General features: G+C 45.7%; 1 protein-coding gene across 1 annotated transcript in view; it reads right to left on the bottom strand.

Annotated features, from left to right (window-relative positions):
- Positions 1-6330: 6330 nt before the first annotated feature.
- The window catches only part of KPNB1 (karyopherin (importin) beta 1), a 44721-nt gene continuing 25262 nt past the window's right edge, over positions 6331-25789 (bottom strand). The window contains exons 13-22 of the mRNA XM_015412433.1: positions 23667-23814; positions 22465-22536; positions 17331-17475; positions 13705-13787; positions 12240-12347; positions 10625-10768; positions 10405-10510; positions 9481-9595; positions 8106-8267; positions 6331-7191 (exon numbers count right to left, since the gene is read on the bottom strand). Of these exons, the coding sequence (XP_015267919.1) occupies position 7191; positions 8106-8267; positions 9481-9595; positions 10405-10510; positions 10625-10768; positions 12240-12347; positions 13705-13787; positions 17331-17475; positions 22465-22536; positions 23667-23814 (1084 nt within the window). The 3' untranslated portion in view covers positions 6331-7190. The remainder of the gene's footprint in view (positions 7192-8105; positions 8268-9480; positions 9596-10404; positions 10511-10624; positions 10769-12239; positions 12348-13704; positions 13788-17330; positions 17476-22464; positions 22537-23666; positions 23815-25789) is intronic.

The raw sequence follows: 25789 nt of genomic DNA, 5'->3' as shown, positions 1-25789 counted from the left end.
GGGTATAATGGAGCATCCAACAGCTGTTTCCCCCCACCACACTTTCTGATAGCCCTGAAAAGGGGGTAGGGGCTTCAAATGAGGGATCCCCTTCCCCCAGCTGAGGAGTGGCAACCAGTGTTCCCTCGAAGCTTAGTTAGTGTGAGCTAGCTCACAGTTTTTTAGCCTCCGGCTCACACATTTTTGTCTTAGCTCAGGAAGGATGATTCCAGAGCAAACTAAGTTATTCAGTAGCTCACAAAGTAGAATTTTTGCTCACAGGACTCCACATCTTAGAGGGAACATTGGTGGCAACCCTACCTAGGTTGGGGGGGGGAGGCCATCAGCCCACCAGGAAAAGTCCAGGTAGTCATATAACGGCCATCCTGCCCTAACCTCACTTTCTGTGCAGACAGACGGAGGAGACGTGGTGCCTTCGCTCTCCCTGCATTGACTCTTGCAGTGCAGCCTTTCCACCCTCCCCCAAAGCACCCCCCACCTCTAAACCAGAGTTCTGCGAGGGCTTGGAATCTACACCCGGAACCTAGAACTCATCCCCTGAGAACACCAGACTCAAAGCAGAGTCGCTGGAACCAATGTGAAATGTAGGGGAAACAATAAAGCACAGCCAGGCGAGGGTCGGCTTTGCGGCTTTTACTTTGATCTATGCTGGCCCCACCAACACAACATTCTGCCACCTGTTCTTGGAGTCCTCTGAGCACCTACAGAATGCCTTCCCTTTGCCGCTCCAGAGCTCGAGTCCTTCCTCCCGCTGGAGGGGTCCCACGTCCAAGAGGACACACAATCCAGGCTGGCTCAGATCCTGACGCCTCTAAAAGCACACTGAGTAATGCCTCTCCACCCACATGCTGAGCATCCGGAGCACCGTTTAGGAAGCAGCCAAGGCCTGTCTCACCTCTCGCTGGTTCCGTGACTCAGCATACGAAAGCGGCCACCTTTAGCCAAAAGTCTAAACCTCCTCAGACCCGTTTGACAGTCATAGCATCAAGCGACACGCCAAGGGATGCCCCCCCCCCCATGTTAACTATTCCCTGCTTGTCAAGTCTCTAGAGACAGTGTGGTGCAGTGGTTGGTGTCAAAGTAGGATTGGGAAGATCCAGGTTCAGATGCTTTCATTGTCATAGAAGCTTCCTAGGAGACATTGGGCCAGTTCCTACGTCTCAGCCTAACCTACCTCAAATGGTCATTGTGAGGATGAAACAGAGGATGGGGGGATGCTGTATGCTGCTTTAGATTCCCGCACCGGGGAGAAAACAAGGATATTAATAGCTGATAACCTTTTATTTAGATACGTAAAGAGACATTTTTCTAGCCTGCTTCCCTCCTCTCCATCAACACTAGGTGAAGCTGGAGGTTTCGTGATGACTTCATTTGTGGCAAGAAATTAAAAATAATTAAGACAAACTAGAAAATGTCTGTACTGCCACTCCAAAGAACCAGCTTGAGACACCAGTCCTGAAAACTCCATACGGTCCTTTTGGTGTAGTGGTTAAGTGTGCAGACTCTGATCTGGGAGAACTGGGTTTGAATCCCCACGCCTCCACTTGCAGCAGCTGCTGGGTGACCTTGGGCAAACCATAGCTCTGTCGGAGCTGTCCTTGAGAGGGCAGTTATCTGAGCTCTCTCAGTCCCACCTACCTCACAGGGTGTGTTGTGGGGAGGGGAAGGAGTTTGTAAGCCACTCTGGGACTCTGAGTGAAGGGCGGGGTATAAATCCAATCTCTTCTTCTTTGCAAAGGGCAACTGGCAAGAGTCGGTGCTGAATCTGGACCTGGTCCAATCGAGGCTCAAGCACAAACCACCCTAAGCCCCGGCTTTTATGCTCTCGTGGGAGTATGCCACCGACCACGCCACTGTAAGCGACCAAGAGCTCCCGAGAAGACCAGTAGGATACAAATGTCATGAAACCCAGACTGAAAATTCAGATTTCTTCCGCTAGATTTCACATCTCCTGAGGAGTTAACAGGGGGAGAATTACGTTCCTCAACTAAGTCAGCAGAAACACTGACTTCTCCTGCTAAAATGCTTTGGAATCTGAGAGCATTTTGGATAGCTAAAGGCTTGGTTTTTTATAATGCGCCAAGACACTTCCAAGAAATGCTAAAGGCAGCAAAGGAACAATTAGCAGCATGTTCCTGAACGTGGGTGCCCAGAAGAGAGCCACTGCCAACCCTTCTACTCTGAGGCTTCCAATCTGTGGTTAAGGACACGACCCAGAGTATTAAGTAAAACTATGCCTCTGGGCACACACAGCCGTTCCCTCTCCACTGAGAAGTCGCAGCCCCTTTCTCTGGACCCCAGGCAAACGTGAACCTCAGCATAATTTCCTAGTAATTAAGGACTGGGGACTCGCACAGTGGTGGAGCATTTTCCTTCAACACTTTGTGCGCCAAGCATGCCACCAACCATCTGGAAACAAGATTTTCAGACACGGCTGCTAGTGGGACAAGTGGCACAAACACCTGGTGCAGCTTGAGAAGGGGTGGCGACCAAAGGCAGAAACCCACAAGGCAAATCCCAAAATGGTAGCCCCATGTGGTTTTACTCTGCGAAATCAGTATTTTTGTCACATTCGCAACATTTTGTCTCCACGGGGTTAAAAAGAAAAAAATCAGTCAGAGGAGTAAGCGGTGAAGACACCCACGCACGGGTGGAGCGCACAGAGAAAGGCACTCAAGTGTTTTAAGATGGGCTACCTGTGCAAAGCAGATAGATCCTGCCGTGCTAACGGATTGAACATGGCCGCTTTGCAACAGGAAGAATCCAGTTTAAAGGATAACCTGGAGTCATTCTCTTTGCCTTTCCAGCATCACCCTGAAGCCCGTCCTAAGGGCTTTGTGCAACAGCTTGAAGGTGAGGAATTCATCAGGGGAAAGCTGTACAAGGTACTGTAAGCCTTACTTTGTAAACTAGTTAGGAAGAAGATATATAAACCTAGGCTTCAAAACAAGCATTGGCTCATGAACTGACACAGACCCTTTTCAAAAAACCCTATACTGCAGAACACACCCACCCACTCACCGCTGAAGAAGCCAGACTTTTTTTTCCAAATATACAAAATATCTAGGCTAGATGGTCACAGAATGCTGAGTGCTCTGCAAGCCAGCTTCTGCTAAGCTTAGAGGCCCAAAAGGCTTCCTTACACCCAACAACTGGGAAGCTGGATGTCTTCACTACCAGTTCCTAATGCTCCCTCTAAGCTGTGGAGTCTTGGAAGCAAAAAATTCTACTTTGTGAGCTACTGGCATTAAAGTTGTGAGCAATTTCACTACTGCATAAATTAGTTTGCTCTGGAACCATCCTAAATGAAAATGTGGTTATGGAAAGTGTTGTCAGGTCACAGCCAACTTGTGACCACCCCATAGGGCAGGGGTGGCCAAACTGTGACTTGAAGCCACATGCGGCCCTTGCACACATATTGTGCGGTTCCCAGCAGGGCGGCTGGGGAAGTGAAGGGGAGGCAGGCCTCCCCGATTGGTCTTCCCTTCCCCAGCCAGTGTTTCCCTCCCTGGGTAGGCTTGAGGTGAGGGGGGGGGGGAGCAGAGAAAGAAAGCAACTTTAAATATCATCAATATCTGTTTTTACCCCTTTTGTTTTTATTTCTGGCAGTCTTATTCAATGTTAATAAAAAGCAAATTTGCATATTTTCCAATAAAAATATGTAATAGTTGTTCATGTCTTGCGGCTCTTAAGACATCTGATGTTTCATCTATGTGGCTCTCACATTAAGCGAGTTTGGCCACCCCTGCCATAGGGTTTTCAAGGCAAAGGACATTCACAGGTGGTTTCCCCACTGCTGCCTCTGTGTTGCAACCCTAGACTTCCTTGATGGTCTCCCATCCAACTACCAACCAAGACCGACCCTGCTTAGTTCTCAAGACATGACCAGGTTGGGCTAGCATGAGCCATCCACATTAGGGCAAATGAAAACGCAGCACGGATCAAGTCTGGAAGTATACTGAAGATCCTCCTTGTCAGGAATAAACATGCCTTTGAGATTTGGGGTGGGGAATTCTGTTTGCAAAGCATGGTCCACAGTGGCTTTTCCAATGACATCCTTATGAAGATAGATTCAGGGAGGTAGCCATGTTGGCCTGAAGCAGCACAGTTCGAGTCCAGGGGCACCTTTAAGACCAACAAAGCTTTATTCTGGGTATAAGCTTTCGTGTGCAGGCACACCTTTTCATACACTTGAAGTAGTGTGCAGGCACACAAAAGCTTATCCTTATGAAAACTGCTTTTGACCCACGTTCGAGGGTGCACCAGGAAGCACTTGCCAGACAGGCAGTGCTCAGCCTCAGAGGGCTATAAACAAACAGCAGCGGCGCCTGGTGAGCAGTCTCATCAGAGAAAGGAAGGCATTTTGAAGCACAAGCATCACTCTGGATCACAAATGGCACAATTTTCCAGCCGCACAGACTTGTTCCATCCGCTCCCAGAGTGGCACAGCAGTCTTTGCCCTCCACACGGCAAAGCTGGTAAAAACCTGCAAGCTTACAGAAAGCTATGCTGAAGCAAGCATATTTGGGACAAGGCAGCCCAACGCATGCACAAAAAAAGGGGACGAGGGACGTATTCCATTAAGAGGCCTGTCACAGGGAAGTCACTTAATATTTTATTGCCTCTCTCCAAAAGCAAATCAAGTATTTGGGGGTTGGCAGCGGTTGTGCCTTCAGAACTGCAACACGTCGTGGCCTCCAGGTGCAATTTATTGACACATAAGGAATGGTAGCGTGGGGAGCCGTTTCCTCTTTCAACGGTAGGTCACAAGACAGCAGCCTGCCCCTTGAGCATGTGCAGAGGGCTTCCGCCAGTGAACAGGAGACTTGAGACTGGGCAAAACGCAGCACCTGCTATTGCAGTGTTAGAAATCAAGCAGCGAGTGGCAAGAGGGAAAAAAATACACACAGATTTTGGTTTCCACTACTAACTCAGTGTACTTTATTTTGCCTGCAGCCTACAGCTGAACAGCGGACAGAGTTCAGTAGCACTGAGGAATGATCAGATATCTCCCCTTCACACACCCCTCTTCCCCCAATTCAGGAATGGCTTTCGTTTTGTGGGTGTCTCTCTCAAAGAAAACCCCCCCAACCGCAAAAGGGAAAAAAAGGCATTAAGAAAAGGTGGACCCAGGTTTGTGAAAAGCCAATCGTTCAGACTCATGCTGGAGCTTCCCGTTTTAGCCCACCTGGTTCTTTTCTGGTTCGAGAAGTCGGCACTTTGGGGCTGCGATCCTGAAATCTGGCACTGAAAGGCACGCGTCAGATACCCTGTACAAGAAATCTAGCATGCTTGCTCTCCAACGAGGACGGGCGACTCGAAAGCAGCCCAGGATCAGACTGGGAAAGGGGAGAGGGCACAGGGGAGGAAGGAGATGAGAGACGTTTTAAGAAAATGCTTCCTGTAAGATTATTAGGATCCCTACCGGACAAGGCAAGCTTGAAAAGCATCTTTTTTTAAAAAAAACAAAACAAAACCCTAAAACATCAATTAGCTGCATAGTTGGAAGCAAATGCATCTCACCCCTTCGTCCCTCTTAGGAATCCTGACTTGCTGCCTCTCCTCAGCGACTGGTAGAAATTTTGAAAAATTATGTGCAGCTATATGGGGGCACAACAGGCACACTATAGACGTTAGCAGACAGCTGCCCATCCAACTGGTTTTATTTTTATAATAAAAAGGAAAATGGATTCTCTGTTTACTGGAAAGACCAATAGTAAAAAAAATAGTACTGGGGGAATGTTTGACACCATTTTATTAATCTTCAACTGCAGTGGAAAAATATAACCTTTACAAGTGCCGTCCTGTGTAAGCTCAAGTCAGTATATATATATCTATATAATTTTTTTTCCTTTTTGAAGTGCAGCAAGAATAATACCGTATCAGAATCAAATAAAGAGCACAAATAGGCCAAGCGGTTTCCAAATTGTATTTATCTTTTTTTTTTGCTTTGTTTGAACATTTGAATTTCAACCTTATTTTTGCAATCCAAAATATTTCCTGAAGTGTTCTTTTTAAAATTCCTTTTTTTTTTAACTCTTTGGCACAGTTGTGTGTGTATGTGTGTGTGTGTGGTTTGGGCCATTTTTTTCAAGCCAAGAGACAGGCTTTTTCCCCTTTGGGTTTTTCTTTACTCCCTCATCCCCCAACCCCATTGCCAATTTGGAAAATAGTTGTGTTTTGTTTTAAAGCCTCACATCCCATTTGGAGAAAATTGATCCTAATCTCTCTACTAACACGTGAGTTTCCTGACACCCTCCCCCTTTCCCACCCCCCCACCCTCAGGTTTCTACATTAACAGTTGAACAAAATTAAGGAAGGAAAGGCGCTTTTTAATGAAACAAGATCGTGAAAAAAGTGTCACGACGGGAGCTCTGAACATCCCACCAGCGATTCCCTGAAGAAGCCCCTAGACGGAGCAACTTCTGTCCCCCCCACCCCCCACCCCTTAAACTCTTTTTATTTTTCTGCTGCTTCAAGTAGACTGAACTTGTTAGTTTATGAAATGCAACCGCTAACCTCTTTTTCTCAGTATTTCTCTCTCTTTTTGGGAAAGATTTAACTGCAATGACTTAAAGTTGAGAATGTAGATACCGCCTCATTCACACACACTCACTCTGGAAAGAAAATCCTTCACCCTTCCCGTTCCTCTCGTGCACTGACAGCGTTGTGCGGCCGAAAAATCCCTTCCCCACCTCACAAGTTGACATGAGGCGGGCTGGGGGAATAACCCCACCTCCTTCCTTTCTCTCCAGCAACGAAAGCCAGACCTTAAAAAAGATATTAGCACTCAAAATTGAACCTGATGCTAGCTTTCCTCTCTCCAAGGTTAATTTCACCTCCTTCTTCACTGGTCAAAAAGACACAGAAGGTAGTCTTTTGTCTCTGTCGGAAGAGACTGCATTGAAGTATGGAAAAGCAATCGTTTCCCACTTCCTAGAGGCAAGCGATGACAAGGTTTTGCTGCTACGCAAGTCAGTGATTAGCTCCATTGACAGCGCCGCTGCTGCTGCTTGTTTGCCGTGGCTGGATTCTCACCGTGGTGTGTTTTCAAGCCTCTCACTCACTCATCCTCTCATTCCCAAACACTCAGCATCCGTGCACATTCCTCACTTCCGGGTTGGGTTTTTTTCTCAATAGATTGGAGATTTCCAGTGGGGGTTCTCAGGTGTCATCCCAATGGTAACAGATCTGGAAGGGAGGAGGAGATCAGGTGAGAAGGAGCCAACATAAGCACAGGACAAAACACACAACGCAGAAGATCGCTTGGAAGGTGGATGTACGAGAACTCCTGTATTCAATATGTCACACTAAGAAGCCATCTGGTATCAAAAGGAGTTTGACTTAACAGGAAAGTTCCTGATGGGCCACTGCTGCCACGGCCTGCACGAGCCACGAGTAAGCCAAGCAGGTGCCATCGGCCCTGAATGAGCCACTCGGCTCAGCTGCCCAGGGATATTAACGGCACATTGCGGAGGATTCTGCAGAGTCTTCTGGGGGCGCTCACAGTTTATTCAGGCATGCTGGGATCCTGCCTCACTTGCACGAGAAACCCCTGGACATACTCACTACTCCTTGGCAACAGAAAAATCAGTGGCAAGACAAGCTTCTCTCAGGAAAGCTACGCTGATGAGCCTCAAGGACCCCCACACTTCCCAAGAACACACATTACACGGGACGCCAAGTTCGGAAAACACAAAGATTTGAACTAGAGACTCCGGGCCCCCATGCCGTGCCACACTACACTGCCTCCCACAGAACTACATTAACAATGCGCTTATGGGCTGGGCCGCACGCCCCCAGGAGGACTCAATCCAAATGAGTCTTTTCAAATTAGCACACCTGCTTTGTTTACATCGCTTATTCTGCAGGATGCTGAGATTTTGTAATTCTCTGATTTTACTGGGAACGTTTCAACAGGAGCGGAAGGGAGAAAGGACAGGAGAGCACGCAGCAGCTTCGAGGCTAAATATTCTTATTGACCGATGTGAAGAACTTCACTTGGGAACTGAAGCTCAAAGCCTGCCACAGGTGTTCCGATTGGTTTTGACACAAGTTCCTTAGAAGGACCATTTGGAGGAAGGGAAACGGGCCCCCCTCCTTACCAAGCTTGATTCTTCAGTTTTCTCAGCTCTTTAGTGGCCCAGGTTGCAAGGGTTTTCGTTTTGTTCGTCTTTGACCTCCTCCCTTCAGTGAGCAGTTCGTGTATCATGGGTTTAGTTTCTACCAACTTGAGGACATCTTTCCCAAACGCTGTGCACAAATCCCTGTGAAGAGGAGGGGGAAAAGGAGCTTTTAAATAAAATAAGCATCAGGGTTCAGGGGCTCCTCAAACCCACAGATTCAAAGACTGACCAGGGTAGTCCACTTTGCAGGGGCTACTGCCCTGCAGACGCTTCACAATGCAGAATTCTACCCTGAATATGCCCTCTGTATCTCCTCATGGAGGTGAGCCAAACCTGTTGCAGTCTCACCACGATTCTGCCTCAACTCAAGGTTGTTGGCTTTGAACCTCTGCGTGCATGAAGTACTCCCTTGCTTGAGTTCTGCAAAGATGGCTCGGCAGAATCAGCCTCTTTCTGCTGATCCCCTAAAGATACAGAAGGAACTCCTGGGGAGTCCCTATGGGCGTCATGAACAGCCTCCAAAAAGGGCAAGGGCGAAGCTCATCTCAGCAAGCATCTGAGAGGCTACAGGTGAAGCTGCCGACATTTATCTATTGCCATTCTGACAATCGCTTGTTGTTAGTGAGACATTACATCACCACTCCTCCCCCCCAAAAGTAGGGCCTGTGGGTCAAACAGCAGGTTGCTAGACACAGTACTGATAATGGTCTTCATGGCCACTCAACATTCAAGCAGGAAATAGAAGAACAGAAGAGACTGGATTAATACCCCGCCCTTCACTACCCAAGAGAGTCTCAAGGCGGCTTGCAAACTCCTTTCCCTTCCCCTCCCCACAACAGACACCCTGTGAGCAATGCTCCCTCTAAGCTGTGGAATCTTGTGAGCAAAAATTCTACTTTATGAGGTACTGGCATGAAAGTTGTGAGCAAGCAATTTGGCTGCTGCATAAATTAGTTTGCTCTGGAGCCCTCCTCCCTGAGCAAAGACCAAAATGTGTGAGCCAGGGGCTAAAAAATTGTGAGCTAGCTCACACTAACTCAGCTTAGAGGGAACACTGCCTGTGAGGTAGGTGGGGCTGAGAGAGTTCTGACAGAAACTGCTCTTTTTCAAGAATACCTATGCCAGAACTATGGCTTGCCCAAGGTCATCCAGCAGGTGCAAGTGGAGGAGTGGGGAATCAAACCCAGTTCTCCCAGATTAGAGTCCGCACACTTAACCACTACACCAAACTGGTTTGCACAGCGCCAATTACACATTTAAATATGCCCTTCAGAAAAAAACTCTTTACACATACCAAGTCTCTTTGGGGTAGGAAAAGTGAGTCCATGTTTCTGTAAGTTAGATAGGCACCTACCCAATCAGCCCAGCCGCACAGGCTACGACCCCATCGGTATGATCCTCGTCTCCAGCAATATGGTCAATGAAAGATAAGATGAATTCTACTCTAGGCTGCACCAACATCACATCCGCTGAAAAGAAAGCGCCATTAGCTTGACAGGCTGGTGGCAAAGCTATTTTCTATGTTCCAATATTAAAGAAAAGGCTGCGGGCCTAAAATACTTCTGACGGACATCACCCCCAACCCTCTACTTTCCTTCTGCCTTCCTTGGGTCTCGAAGCGCACCCTGCTTCACAGCCCCGTGCAAGGGTTGCGTTCTGCACCACCAACACACAACCACATAAACAAGCCTCCAAAGCAGTGACCTCATTTGTTCAACACACTGGAACAACTGCTTGAAGACAAATACACTACAGCTACAACTGAAGGAAGACACAGCCAGGGCCACGTGCATGAAGGACTGGCAGCTGTCTCAGGACACTCAGAGTGGCCCCCGCCCCAACTCACTGTCTCGACACTTCAGTTTCTGAAAAAAGCAAAGGGCTTCACTGTTGACTGCATCACAGACCACAGAAGGGAGCCTTTTAATATCCAGGCAGGCAGGCAGAGGCTGGCCCAAATGGCCACAGGAGGACTCTGGGGGGCAGGGACTTGAATGTAGGTCATGCAGTTTTCCCTCCTCCCACCAAAAGATTTCCAACATAATACTCCATACATTATGGTTGCTTATATTCTGCTGCGCATTTGTGAGCCCTGGCAATTGCGGAGGCAAAACGGAAGCACGTACAGAGGCCAAAGGGATTTCCTGTCATGCATTATCTGGTACTAACTGAGCCAGCCAGCAGCCTAGAACATGGGGGGCATTTACCCCATCCCATGACAGTTGTCCATCCCTGGTCTGGTTAAAGGTCCTGCTTCAGAGCCCTCGGAAATACTCACGATGCACATTCTCTTGATCTCCTTTCAGTCCCTGGATGATGCCAGTGTACGCTTCCAAACAGCCCTCTCGCAATTCGTTCAGGTAGTCCACCATGTCATAGTCAGACTAAGGGCAAAAAGAATCAGGCATGATGAAATGGTTCAACCAGGGCTGCCAAACCTGCCTTAGTGGAAGGGGGAGAAGGGAAGCTATGCAGCAGCACGAGTCTCCTGGCCTTACCTTATCCACCTGGGCTTGAGAAGCTTGCTGTAGAGTATTCAATACAACTTCTAAGTATTTCTTGAACTCTCCTCCAATTGCAAGAGCAATGTCACCAAACACGGAGAGAATCTGGGGCTTCACAGATCGGTGCACGTTTTCATTCTGCAAAGACCAACCGCTATTTTACCCACAGCACATTTTTAACCCCCCCCCCCCCAACACAGTAAGATTAATTTAGGTATCTGGATCTTAATCTCCCAACCCCCGAGCTGCTCAGAAGTAATCCCATTTTACTCTTATTTCCCCCCCGTTCAACAAGTTTTATTACTGAAAGTGAGAAAGTACAAAAAGTGTCAGATAGTAACATCAAACAAAAGGTTAAAAAGATACATACATGACTGGCCTTTCCGTTCCAGACCATTATGAACAGTAGAAAAGGGCAAGAGTCCAGTAGCACCTTAAAGACTAACAAAATTTGTGGCAGGTAACTGAAGAAGTGAGCAGTGACTCATGAAAGCTCCTCCCCTGCCACAAGTTTTTGTTAGTCTTCAAGGTGCTACTGGGCTCTTGCTCTTCTCTACTGCTATAGACAAATATGACCACCCAACTTGATCTATTATGAACAGTGACCATGTCTGAAGAAAAAAATCCTTATCTGACAGGCTATTTGAAGTTCTAGTTCTTCTACACCAGTAAGCTAGCCAATTTCAAGATCCAAATGGAGGAAGTGCCACAACAGTAATTCCACATCAGTAATACAAACAGTGCCCTTTAAGTAATATAATACTCCTGTTACCTGCAGCCAAGAAACTCAGGGGTAACGCCATTTTAATTTAATAATGTAATTAAAGACAGGGTAGACTATGGCGTCGCGGACACGGGCCGGATATCGCGGCGGGGGGGTTAATTGCCCCGGCGCAGTTTTATCCGTGATTATGCAATCAGACGCGCTGGCGGCACACCACGGGTCCTTCCCTCGGTGCCGGCGGGTAAACGAGGGACCGGAGGGGAATGCGTGATCACACCATGGGCGTCTGGAGGCAGCCCGTGGCAAACATTTACTAGTACCTTGGAGGTATTAGTTTTTAAATGCGCATTGTCGGCGGTAAGCCACGGGTGCGCTCCACTTCCCAGATGTTGGGGTGTGATCACACCCAGATAATGCGCCCACGTTCCGTGCCTCTCCCACAGCAACTTTGCCATGTGACCGGGGCCATTGAAAGGAAAGGAAGCAAAGCGTTTTGTGGCTTGTAAATGCAAAGCTAGACCAACAGTGACCCTTTATCACACTATGGATTTCATTTAACCAGCCCATACACAATACACACACACACACACACACACACGTGTGCCAGTAAAACCATACATGCAGATCATTCAAATGGAACTCACGCAAGGTAAGGGCTTCTTGTCTTGGTTAAAAAAACCCACAACTTTGTTTACATCACTTGCCTTCCTTCTGTTTCCCAAAGACTCAGCCACAATATCTATACATACAAGCTGTTTACCTTTGTCAGTTTCCTTTCTACACTGCAGGGATTATTTCTTAAAATGTTACATAAGGGATTTTTTCTAGACTGCCCCCCCCAAAAAAATCTCTCTCGAATTCTTCAAACAACTAAGGTCCACTCACCCCCAAATTTTCTAAGAGTAGCTGCATAGCTTCATCACAGAAAGGCAGGATGTTGGACTGCAAGGCTCGGCACAAGTCACCGACTAGGCCCACCGCAGACAGACAGACCTAAGAGGAGAAATGCAGTAGCTGATCACACCCACCTGAACCGTGAGTCACTTTTCACCGCCCCTCCACTCCACCAGCACCGATCACCACATCTGTGCCCCTATTAGAACACTAAATAAAGCCAGTGAGACAGGCAGTGCTCCATTGTGACGTGCTTGGAAGACTCACAGGCTTTTTTTAACTGTTTGATGGAGCATTACAAGCAACGGGGAAGAGACACAAAGTGATTTTGCCAGCTGAGAAGAAGCCTTTCAGAACTGATACCCCATTCATCCAAGGGGAATTTATTTTGTGGGGCAATGCCCATTTGCGCAACTGTCACACCGTGTATCTGAAAACCGCTTAAGTGGGAAAGAGCACCGCAGCAAGATCACTTTTGTACTAAAGAACGCTCTGCAGCAGGGGGCTGCCAAATTGCTGTGCTTCCCCCCCCCCCTTTCAGAAACTCAAAAGCCTGCCCACCTCCACATATCTAAGACTGAGATGACTCTGGTTAAATAAGAGTGCACACCTGAGCTGGGTCCCCCTCTTTCCTTTTTTTCTTTCCCTGCCCCTTCTGGAGCAGAATGTAATGAGCAGAAGGTTAAGGGCTGGTTACTTGTGACATACAAACACAGGCTAAAATAGAATTTTATTTCCGTTTAATGAAAATCATGAACTGGGATTAGATCCTTTTTAAGAATCTTGGGCTCTGGGGTGAAAAATGAACTCCAGCTCAGCTGAGAAAAGGAGAGGAGACAGGCACAAGGAAGGTTTTTGGGTGCATATTTATTGGCTGAACTGGACCCCTGAATGCAGCCTTACAGAAACTATGTCCTGACACCCTCTTGTGCTGTTCTCTGCCCATCCTGCCATATCGAGCTTGGGCCACTTCTGTGCTTGTTACGCTCAGCAATTGTTTTTGATCGAACAAAAAACTAAGGGTGCTTTCAGGCCTGCATCTGAGCCAGGTGCCTGCAGCCTACAGAGAATGGTGAATTTGCTATATCAGGTTTACAGTTTTTCTGCAGAAGTCAAGACTTCTGCCTTCCCTTACCCAGCAATTTTCCTGTGTGTGTGCAACATTATCGGTTACTTCCACAGCTATCAGGACTGGGGGCTTTTGTTTTTTTGTTGGTGGCAGAACCGAGGATAGAGCCCTGTCCTTCCATATCCTACCAAGAATTCTGCAACTTTCCCAGTCAAGGAATTCTGCACACACAGCCCAGAAGCCCTTGCCGCAACACACTGATCCACCCACTGCCAATCCCCAGCCCCCCTAGTTCAGCCCAGGCAATCAAAATCACACAGTGGAAACAGAAACAAGAGTAGGCCCACCCAAAGCCAAAAGGCTTGGATGCACACAAGAGAGGCTTACCTGGTATTCAGCATAGTTCTTCAACCCAATACTTAGGAAAGGTTTGAAGGCATCCATATACTTGAGAAACTCTCCACCCAGCACTATCCGGAATAAAGGGGGACAAACAAATAGGGATCAAACATCTAAAACTGTACTGCACCCCAGAGACAATAGTCTAGCGGTTTGCTAGATCTAAAACTAGGCAACCCAGCCTACATGTTACTACAAAGAATCCAAACGCCCATTAGGTGTGCAGCAATTATGATACTGCCAGACTTTTACAGAGAAATGAGAGAGCACAGGAACACTATTCAACCAGCTGCTTAAGGGCAACCAGGCCTCCTATCTGTACAGAAGTGGAATGACTGCAGTGCTCTGACCAATTAAATCATGCGAGTTTCCCATGCGCTTGCATTTTTTCCAAAGAACTAAATTAAAGCAGCAGGCCCCCTCAGGTAGGGTGAGTATTAGAGCCAGTTACTTATTCTGCAGAGCCTGTTACCATCTGATGTCCTAAGATGACGATCCTACATTATCACTCCGGCTTTACAGACGAGGAACTGAGGCTGAGAAAACAAGACCTTCCCAGGACTTCCCTGAAGCCTGCTAAGGTTCAAGAACTGTCCAATTTCCTAACCACGGTTAAAGAGACCAGATTCTAGAGTACCTAAGAGGCTCATGTCCTCCTTCTATCCCCTTTGGCTTCAAGGTAACTATAAGTAGCATCAACACCCGAACTGGCAATTTTGCTAGCCACAGATAGCTCTGAAACGGAAGAGGAGGCATGGGAGATCGACCGTCTGCACTAATCCCTAGGGCATTCCCAGATTTCTGCGCTCAGTCCTAATGAGTAAGCTCAAAATTTAAGTCCCTCCCAGCACTATTTTTTATTCATATCTTTCAACAGCCTACTTTGAAAGACAAGTGAGCGATCTGTGTCACTAGCCATAGCAACAGTATTCTAAATAAAAAAGCTTCCAACTGTGGTGTGACAGCATACACACGCCACGACGACTGTGGAGTGCTTGCAGCCCAAACTTCTGGATGAATCATATTTTTATTCTTTGCCGGTTATTAGAAGCGTCAAGAAAGAGGTGGGTGGGAGAGTGGGCAGGCAGGCAGGTAGGCAGAAGACCTCAATGTGATCCACAACTCAGAATGCATACCAAATCAAGTGGTGGGAAGGCGTGGAGTGTGTAAAAAGTAAGTGACCTCTTCTGAACCAATTCCATCTTTTCCACTGTGCAGCTTCCAAGCCTTTGCCAGAGGATCTAACAAGCACTACCAGCAGGTGAACCAAGGGGTACACACGTTTTCTGAAACGGTCCACTTCAGGCTGCAGGTGGGGGTTGGCATGTTTCCCTGCTCCTCCAGGGAAAAACTCCAGGCATACAGAAAAATGAAATGCCAGGCAGAAAGTTAGGACAACCCCCTTCCACCTTAACATACTGGCTTTCTGTCCAGAAGACTGAATGGGATGGGGGAGAAGTAGGGAGGATTCAAATGTGGTGTCACCTACAGCCTAACACAGAGGCAGGCATGCTGGAAGATGAATGGACAAGATGTCACTTTCCCCTGACCAAACAAACCCACAGTAAGCTGAGTCCCAGGGGTATTGACAGTGCTCCACCTCAGCCCCCTGGGAAGAGAGCTGGCCCTGCATACTGGGCAAAATGGTCTGACATACTGCTGTTTGCCACATGTTGGGGTTGCCTACTCATGCCCCCAGCCCAAGGAAACCTTTATTACAATCAAGTACGCCAAACACAATATGGGCAAAGCTGTTATTTTTCCTTCAACCAACTTGAGACTGGTTTTACAAAGATACAAGCTTGACAACCCAGTCTTATGTATTTTACTTAAAAGGACTACATGAGCAAAGGACTGCGGCAGCTTGTCTTCAGCAAGGAGAGTCACCTCTTTTTGGTTGTATGTTTAAACTTGCTCTCCACTCTTCCCTCTCTGTCCTTAAGCTAAAGCAAGCCTGATTCAGCACTAACACCACTCTTGTTCACATTGCTGCCAGTAGATCAAAACTATCCTGTCCTTACACTACGCTATCTAATCAGAAACAGTATGAGTAAGTGAAGCTACGTCATATCAAGGCAGACCATTTACCTCAGTGCTGCCCATGGTCTCAGGCAATGAAAGGCCTTCTCTAACATGCGCCACCTTAGATTCTTAACAGGGATTGAACCCCGGACCTTTTGCACACAAAGCATGTTCTGCCACTAAGCCACAGCTCATCCCCCATTCCAATTCCTCATGTGTGGATTTAAACTATCGTTCTTAAGTGATCACATACTGAGCCTGGCACAGCTTTAAGAGGAACCTACTATTCAATGCAGTGGTCAACTGCAACCTTTGGACTCAAGGCCCTCCTAAACTGCAACATGGGACAACACACTTCACGTTTTGAGCCTGGAAAGCTGAGTTTTACTTAAGGAGACCAGATGTGAAGTAGGACAGAAGGGCTTTGGTATCTATGTGCAGAAGAGAATTCTGCAGATGCTGCTTCTCAGCTGTGCATTAAATGCAGCAACTACCCTAATTCTGTCCAGCGTAAGCATTAATGGTTAAAGAGCTTCCAAATTCCTTTGCCTCTGGGGTCTGTTTCTGTTGAAGAACGAAGCCCTGAACAAAAACGGCACAGGCCATCTTAAGTCAGGACACAGGACCTTTGTGGGTACCAACTCATCAGCTGAAGATCAGTGGTCTGATGGAGACATTCCATGTGCGCATGTTTCCAGAGAAGGGCCACAACTTGCGAGCATCACTAGTAAGGAACAAGCAAGAGTATTTATTCTGCTCATTCACAAGTTTACAAATAATTCTTATGGATGTTACAGAACAGCTGGGCTGATCCTAGCAGTGCTTTTGCTGGTGCGAGGAGGAGGAACTTCATTTGACCCCTGAATCAAGGCTAATGAAACCCGTTAGATCAACCACCACAAGGGACATGAGCTACTTGCTTGCCTTTCCCTTCTCTTTTGGCAGTGGTAGGATCCAACTCACTGTGTTGTAATTGTTCTGCACTAATTTTTACCCACACAAAAGACAAGAGAAATCAAACACGACTAGAACAGAACGCCATAACATTCCAACCCTCATGCAAAAAAACACCCTGTAAGGTGGCAAAGGTGACTCTTAAGACAATACTCAAAAAGCAGTAAGAACAGAATTAGGATGCCAAGACTACCCCAGCAATCACAAATTTTTAAGCAAGGTTTTACATGCTCTAAAGCCAAGTGGCAGGGAGAAGTCAAAACCTCCACCCAGTATTAGCCCCAACAGACTTCATCATACCTACACCTCACATACATCCTCTGCTTTCACCAGCAAGGGACACTCTTCTCAAGTAAGTAACCTGATCATAAAACAGAGTTGCTATCTTCAAGAAAATGGCTATCCCTGGCCAACCAAAGCAGCAATCCAGCCTACTTGAATGCTGCTGCAATTTCTGTGTTCGGCTAACTCACTGCCAAAACCATCCCTTTTCACCATGCTTTCTCACCCCTTCACGGCCCACACTGTGGCAACTGGAGAAGACCAAGAGAATCCGGAGACAAGGCAAAATATATCCACACAACGCTTGGTTTGCACGCTTCCCCTTCAAGACCCTCCAACCTTTATAAAGTGCTGACCTTCTACTAGTGTGCTGACAGCCATGAGGGCATCCTCTTGGACACCCCCGGATCCTGCTGTGCTTTGAAACATCCTCAGGAGAGAAGCCATCACCACATCAGAGATCTGCAAAGCATCTTGGTGCTGCACTTTACGGAGGACATTCTGATGTTTGGCAGAAGGAAAGGAGAAGTTAGGCAAAGACTTTCCTCCCAGACTACTTTCCTCCCTCCTGTTATCACATTGCTCTTAAATACTTTTAATAGCATAGCAGTAAGATACAAAGATATACAATAACACAGTATGGATATTTAGGAACATAATAAACAATATGAATCATTCCTTTATGAGAATAGATCTAACTTTGACTGCTTCGGCAAGAAACGTGGCCACTAAAGCTGTAATATTAGGATTAGTACCCTTTAGTAGATACTGAATAGCTTTTTCCCTACTAGAACTAAAATTAGGAGGAAATAAAGATGACAACAATTCTTTGCGTATGGCTGAGTGAAACTGACAGTAAAAAATAATGATATATTGAATCCACAGATTTTAAAGGACAAGAACATAACCTTTCATGTAGGGGGATTTTATTAAACCAACCTGAGAGCATTTTTGAAGGGAAAACATTTAGACGGGCTAATGTGAAGGCTCTACAGTGCGAAGGCTGAACTAAGTTGTGGAGATAATGGGCCATCTGGCCATATTGAATTGGGAGATTTAACTGAGCCTGAGAAAATATGCGAAATTGTGCAGGACATAACATTTGGAGTTCAAGGTCAAGCAGTCTCCATTTGATAATCTGGAAAATAGAGACTCCATCCAGTGAATAGAAATATTCTAAGGAGAAGCCAATTTGACTAATTTTCTTCTCAATATATGCCAACCAGGTTACGCTATAAACGTCATTTTTAAAATGTGAGATTAAAGAATTTGGTGGCTATCTGAAGTGTATTTTCAACCAATATTTAAAAGTTAATAACCAACATTTAGTATCTATAAGATGTTGGCCCAATTCTGAACAAAGAGAGGAATATGGAATACAGAAACGCCTAGAAGTTGGCGAAAAAGACAGGCCTGTAGTCTTTCAAGATTGTTATGAAAGCCCATTATCCAAATGGGAATGCCATATAATAATTGAGGAAGAATTTTGGTTTCAAGGATATTTATGGCGCCCGGTAAATATTGATTCCCTCTGGAATAAAAGAAGTAGGGCCAGTATACAGTTTTACTCCTTTTAAAGTTGGTATTTTAGCAGTTAAATGACCAGATTCTGAATATTTAACTTGGCAGACGAGTAGAGCTTTTTAAATAAAAATAATAATCGAGGCTCAATATTCAAAATTTCAAGCTTTCTCCAAAGTAATTTTCTGGAAACTGAATCAAAAGCGCCTTTCAGATCGATGAAGGTTGTGTACAATTGTTTAGTGCCCGATTTCATATTTATCGGCCAGGAAAGTTAGAAGAAAGCAGTGGTCTACAGTAGAATTACCTTTTATTTATCCTTTTGAGAAACTAATTTGTTCAGGACTGATTATCTGCTGAGAGTATATCCATATTTTTAACCGTCTTTCTAGAGATTTGGCATATAAGTTGCCTATTATAGATAAAAGACTGATTGGCCTATAACTTTCCGGGCAATTAGGATTTCCTTTTTTAAAAACAGGAATGATAATAGAATTCAGCCATGACTGGGGAATCCTTCCAGATTGATTAATAAAGTGAACAGACCCACAAGTGAGGGTGTTTGGAAAAAACCTCTGCCGGGATCCCGTCAGGACCTGGAGCCTTGCCTAGTTTTAATTCTGAGATCAAATCATCCGCAGTTACCGGAGGCCAGTTGGGAATGTCTGCTGGGATGGTGTTATCAGTGTCTAGTAAGATATTACCAGGAGCATCAAAGATTGTGCTGTAATAATCAAACCAAATTTGAGGAGAGATGTTAGGACAGGAAAAGTTACACTATTGTTTGTATAAGAAGATACAACTTGCCAAAAGGTTTTATTGTTATTGGATTTTAATGCTTGGAGTAGTTCAGACCATTACCTATAATGAAACAGCCTCTGTTTATTAAGGATAAAATCATGATAAAAATTATTTTGATCATGATAGACCTTTAATATATCATAGTTATTCGAACTACGAAATCCTTTATATGCAGACCGAATCTGCGTTTTAACTGCATAACATTCTGCATCAAACCAGGATTGAGGCTTAGGTGTTGTTGCAGAAGGGATTTGGCTAAAGAACCAATCAGATCCATTAATTGACCATAAATATCCAGAGCATCCGCCAAAGAATTTGTCATTGATAAGGTATGCTTTATGTTAACAATGGCATCAAGCTCTAATAAGGTTAAATTCTCATCGACTGTAGAGGACCATTTTATTCTCATGAACTCAGCAGCTCCAACACTTTTACAGAACAAGTAAAAGTATATCTGTGGGGGGAGATCTTCTGGCATCTTTCAGACAATGAGATTTTATTCACCCAGCCCTGACATTAGGAAGTTCACTTAGGTCTCGACTGACTATTTTGGATTTGAAAATACAACCTCTTACAAAGGAAAGAATGAGAGCAATATTCCCTAAGAGCAACTTTAAACTGGTCCACTTGGAAGGGTTTCTCTCTTAGGCTTCTCTTCCCACTCCTCCCTTTAAGGTATCTTAATCGGAGGTGGGTATGGGCCGAGACACTCAGCAAATTGTGGCCGAGAAGGTTGGCAGGTGGGTTTTGCTTTAATATTCAAAGCCTAACCAGCCAACACATTTGCAGAGGAAAGAACTGGTTCCAAAATCACATGAAGGACGCATGCATGGGTTATGTACTGCGCCATACACAGTTGTTCCATGAATAGCTACACAAGCACATTTGCATCCTACCCCAGCTTTTGGCACTACCAACAAGTGTCACCCGGGTTTTAGACAAGGCTAGAAATAAAACTTCAAAATAGGAAGCAGGATGCAGCTCAACCATAGTATGCATTAGGGATATTCACCTGTGGGAGTGTATGTATTAGGAATACACACAGGCATTTTATTTAAGTTTAGCTCATTTTGTTACTCAGAAACTGTCCAAATCAATCCTGCAATGTTAGGGTATGTTTGGAATCACTACTGCATTTGGGTTACATTTAAGATGGTTTTGGTAGGAACTGTTCCTACTGGTAATTTTGTCTCCGAACAAACTGGGATGAAATTTTCAGGGGATTCTCTCCCTCAAGGTTATCCCTCCCAACTTTCAAGCTGCTACAAAAAAACCACACAAAACCCTCAAACATCTGAGTACGGTGTAGAGAGAAGGCTGGGGGATTACAATTTGCTTTCCCTTGTCCACACAGCTTAAAAGCAGTCTCTCCCCCCTTGCTACATAGATGAACAGGAAGTTTTGTGCATAATTGGGTCCCCAAGGACTGGATTTAAACGAGGAGAGAAAACCGATCCAGTTCTTGACTGAGGTTTGGTTTTTAATAGTGTGAGTGTTAAGTCTATGCTTTGCAAGGCAGGCAAGGTGCCCATCACTGGACGAGGAAAGAGATAAGAATGTACAAGAGGGCTGGTCTTTGGCTTCCCTCCCCCACTGGCATGGCAGCCCATCCCACCGGACGGCACATGTACACAGAGAGGATGTACTTCAGTCCGGAGGTGCCAAGGAGAGCAAAGAACTGGATAGGTTAAAAGAATCCTACCCCCCACACACACACTTGCGGCTAACTCCAAATAGCTGGAACAGGGCAGGCAGCAGCCCCCTATTTAGTCAGCACTCTGTCCAGCCAGCAATGTGATTGGAAGAGAGCTGTACACAGCCAGAGACAACACTATAGGGTGCAAACACAGTTGAGAGTTATAGTTGGAGGGAGTACTGTCAAGACACAGGTCTACCTTTGCTAAGCCCTGCCCCAAGAGAAAACATAAGAGACTGTGTAGAGCAACTGAAAGAGCAGAGGATTACTGCAGACACAAAAGACCACCATGGGGGGGGAAAAGCCAGATCTGGTCTAGTCAGTCAGTGCAGATTCAAAGATCTGAGGTAACATCACTTGCATTAGTTAGCCTTGCAAGGTTAACAAAGCATGTCTGGATTGGATTTTGATTATGGACCACACATTTCTAGTGGTGCAGAGGGGGGGAGCCCAACAGGGCAGAGGGTAGAAACTGACTTTTTGGTGCCCTGAGATTTATTGGTCCTTTTGTTCAGAGTCACTAGATGTTCTCACCAACTGCTCTAGAGGGTTGGGCTCTGTTCATTTGCTGCAGCAAGAAAAGTCTGATGACATCTTGAAGACTTCATTAAAAAAAAATATTTCCCTACTAATGTACAATCTCTGTATCACACCATGACTCCAGAAGGAGAGCATGTTTTGATTAGATGTCAGTTAACTTGGAACAAATCTCTAGCATTCCTTAAGTGCTCGATGTACTTTAAACATTTCCTTAATCTTGTTAAGGCCAGTCCCATATCACTGTAGACAGAAGGTAGACGGGGACAGGGAGAACAGAGAAAAAGGAGCTCTGGCTATGGCTATGTCACCATTCTAACTCCTCACTCAAGCTCTTAACCATTACACTAGACGGTCTATATTACTTGTGGAGATTTCCTTATCCAAGGCGATTTGTGTTTTTTTGCAGTCTTGAAGGGGGGAAAAAGACATTCAAACTGAAGAGGCCTTGTCTAAAGGTGGTCACAGACTCAAAAGGTTTGGGGGACCCTTGATGTGAAGCATATTTCACATCAAGGGTCCCCCAAACCTTTTGAGTCTGTGACCACCTTTGGAAGTTTCAGAAGGTGTGGTGAACACCTCCCCAAAGTGGCTAACAGGAGCAAAGCCACGTACCTGCCAGGGAGGGGAAGGAAGGGAGAGAGACGTGGGAATAAGGAGAGCCTTGTACTAATCAGCCCTCCAGATCCTTTAACTGAACAAGGGCAGCCAATAAAAAGCCCTGCCTTAGAATGTCCCTGCCCACTTCCTGGGAAAAGCTTGATGGGCGCCAGGTGCAGTGGGGGATGCCATCGTGAACACAGGCACCACATGTTAAAATGGCCCTTCGTGGCACCTCTCAACGTAAGACACAATTCAAACGGTTTTATTTTGAACACTCCCCTCACAAATCCTGTGTTGGAATGCCTTGTCAAAGAGCAGGGGATGGTTTTTACCTGCAAAGTGGCACACAGCAGCGACTGAAGGTCGTTAAACTGGATTCTGTCTGATGTACTCTGGATATGGGACTGGGGGAGAGAAGACATCCTTTTAGCACACAAAAGAAGCCCCCACTGCTGCCTACTGTAGCTCTACCATCAGAGTGAACTGCCTCAAATCCAACATTTAAAGTAGTACACATGACTGAGGTGAATAGAAGTTTATGCAGCGTGGACTGAAAGACAGCTAAATATTAATCCAGGCTCACAAAAGTAGTTATGATAATTGGAGAGCTGTCCCAAAGTTCCCATTCCAACACGACTGGAGCCTTCCTCATCAAAAGGAGCCTGCCACTAGGGCTGTGCACACACACACACAAAAATCAGTATTTTTCAGATTGGGATATATCAAACCTGAAAATATTGATATATATACACTGATATTCCTGAATCCCAATATTGACAAATTTATTCGGCTCCATTATACCCTATGGTATACTCAAAAGCAACACTGTGCACCAGAGAACTCCGAGCCGCCAGCAAGCTCACTCACTTATGGGTGATCTCACTGGCCACTTGGAGTTCACTGGCAAACAGTGCAGCTTTGCAAAGCTCCTTTTACGTGGCAAGAAGCCATTAAACCCCTCTGGTTGCTTCCCCAACTCCGGAGTGGGGTGTGTGAGAAAGGAAGCACTGAAATAGCTGATAGCTCGGTTTTGTTATAGCTGAAACCACCCAAATAAAAGCCGAATACAATCAGTTTTTTTTCGGGCTCAGCTATAGCTGAAAAATACTGATAAGGTATTTTTGGGTATTTGGTGTATTATTTTGGGGTATTTATTTGGCTTGGTTTATGCCAAAGGCACACCCCTACATGCCATTAGTGAAATCTGCCTCTTCTGCGTGAGCAAGGCTCCTTGCACCAGTTTAAGGCTGCTTGCATTGCAGAAAAACTCTGCTTTTTGTAAAGAAAACTCTGGATCCAACCCCGATTGTTTTAATATGGTCACATGGGTGCACCTGAAGAGTCCAGATATATAGGCAGAGAATAGACCTGGTGCCTTCAAGAAGGTCTTTTAAAGATCCTTTTGATGCAGCACCAGGGTTTGGAGACCTACAGAAAACATGCATGAAGTTACATAGGCACAAACTTGCCCAGCCTCCACTCATTTGTTGGGGCCCTATCTCCAAACAAGAAAAGCTTTTGCTCTCCAGCCAACCTCCATTTGAAGCACTTGTTGTAGCCGTTCCATGATAACTAAAGTTGTCTTCTGGACAGCTGGATAGCAGTCCTTGGCGCTGTTCTTCACAATTTCCATCAAAGCTTCGTAGGCTGCACTCCTCAGGTTATTCTGGTGTCCATCAGGCCTATAACAGGAAAGAGAAAAGGTGTTAGTTTCCTAGAGAACACAATGCTGGCCACCCCAACATTATTTAACTTGTACTTTTGGTATTTCAGAATCCTGCTGCAAGAGAGGCAAATGGAAGACTGTTCAAGTGAAAAGAGGAAGATTAGAGATTTCATTGATGAAGTATTATCTAGACTATGATGCGCTTCATGCAAGACTGTTTTATGCAGCTGTCTCTAATTAGCCAAAACACAACTTTTTTCCATCCATGACCACATCAGAAGGGGTCTTAAGAGCACGGCCAGCCATGTTTGAAAAGTAGCGGCAGAGCACAAATTGATGTCTTCATGCACAAAGAAAGACAAGCCGACACAATACAACTCAGGGTGTTGGGCTTGCAGAAATTTTAGTCAGCTGTTGAAGAGCATGGACATTTGAGTGTGTTCAGCAAGGGGATTGCTGAGAATGACAGAAAAGCCATACGATACAACAATCACACTGACTCTAAGTCGGGATCTGGCTGGTGACAGACCTCCTGGGACTCCTCTGTAAGACAGCCTGTGTTCCATATGGAAGAAAGGAAGGATATAAAATAAAATTCTGCAAGGTACGTAGAAGGGAACTCCTCCTTGAGGAAGCAGTGGCAAGTCAGGACAGTTGTCTGAGCACCTTGAGCGAACCATGCATTTAACTATGACTGGAATACTGATTTGAACTCAGTTAGTTGAAACACATCCTGGGACAAACCACAGTGAAGAGCCTTCAATAGAGAAATGATAAAGTAATCAGCAAAACACAAGCAGAATTATTCTGTGGACCAGCAGTGAGCTGCAGAATGAGTATAGAGACAGATTTTTCCACCGCCCAAAGCTGTAATTAAGGCCAGAGAGAGGGCAAGATAATCTGCAGGAAACATAGCTGATTCAGTCTGGATCCACTATATTCTGATGCCCATGGACAACTGCAGTTCTCATACAGTCTTAAGAGCTGAGGAGCTTAACAGTTTATTCCACAGCATCCATGACACAGTTGTGGATAGGTTTCACAGGTGTTGCAGTTGTAAGACCCAACAAACCTCAGACCAGAATGGGGCAGGACAGATAGACCTGCTTAAGCAAAGTTATTCAGAGATACAACTGAACCTCACAACAACTGAAAGTGCAAATATCAGAACTGAGAAATTCTTAAGTTGTCCCACTGGAGTATAAAAACACTGCATGAAATGGGCAGTCAGGGAACACTGTTTAGCAGTATACTGTACAAGTGGACTTCCGGTTTAAGTGTTTCGCCGCTCTGATGGGGACGCGCCGAGACCCGGCTGACGGGAGGGGTCCGAGTTCGTCCTGGACCTCCCTGGGGATCTCTGTAGGAGACCCTCAGCCTGGGGAGCTGAGGAGAGCCTTTTCCAAGGTGACGGCCAAGGAATTGAGGCTCACCTTATCACCGAAAGGTACAGTTGCTGCGGAGCCAGTATGGCGCTTAGAGACGACTGCTGGAGCAAGCGACCACGATCAAAACTTCAAAATGCTTCCAAAAGATCTCCAGGTCTCCAAACTGTGAGTTAAGCAAAGCTCAGGTGAAAAAGCGAACTGACCCTGGTAGTAATTGGAAGCGCCTAAGTTTGAAGCGTGGAGGGAGAGGGATTAAGCACTCCCCCCCCCTTTTTTTGAAAAAGATTTAAAAGCGGTTTTAAATCGGAAATAAAAAGACTTAAAGCTAAAATAAGCGTATAAGAAGTTAAGCGAAGGCAAAAACTGCCAAAGTATACAAAGCGGATTTTAATTGCATAACTTTTGTCTTGTTTTGGGAAACTTACTTCTTGTTGATATTATGGCTGGGAGAGGATGAAGGGCGCTGGAGAAAAAACTGGTGACTGGAAATAACATACCAACGACTCCTTCCCAGAACCAGGAAGTAACTACAGACTTTTCTTCACTGTTAGCAAATGCACTGCCCTCGGAGGGGATTTTTTATTGCATTTTTTAATTAGACTA

Source organism: Gekko japonicus, unplaced genomic scaffold (assembly GCF_001447785.1).
Source record: "Gekko japonicus isolate JY-2015 unplaced genomic scaffold, Gekko_japonicus_V1.1 scaffold8, whole genome shotgun sequence".
NCBI classification, from domain to species: domain Eukaryota; kingdom Metazoa; phylum Chordata; class Lepidosauria; order Squamata; family Gekkonidae; genus Gekko; species Gekko japonicus.
The sequence above is the reverse complement of the archived record's forward strand: the minus strand, read 5'-3'. Positions and strand labels throughout refer to the sequence as shown.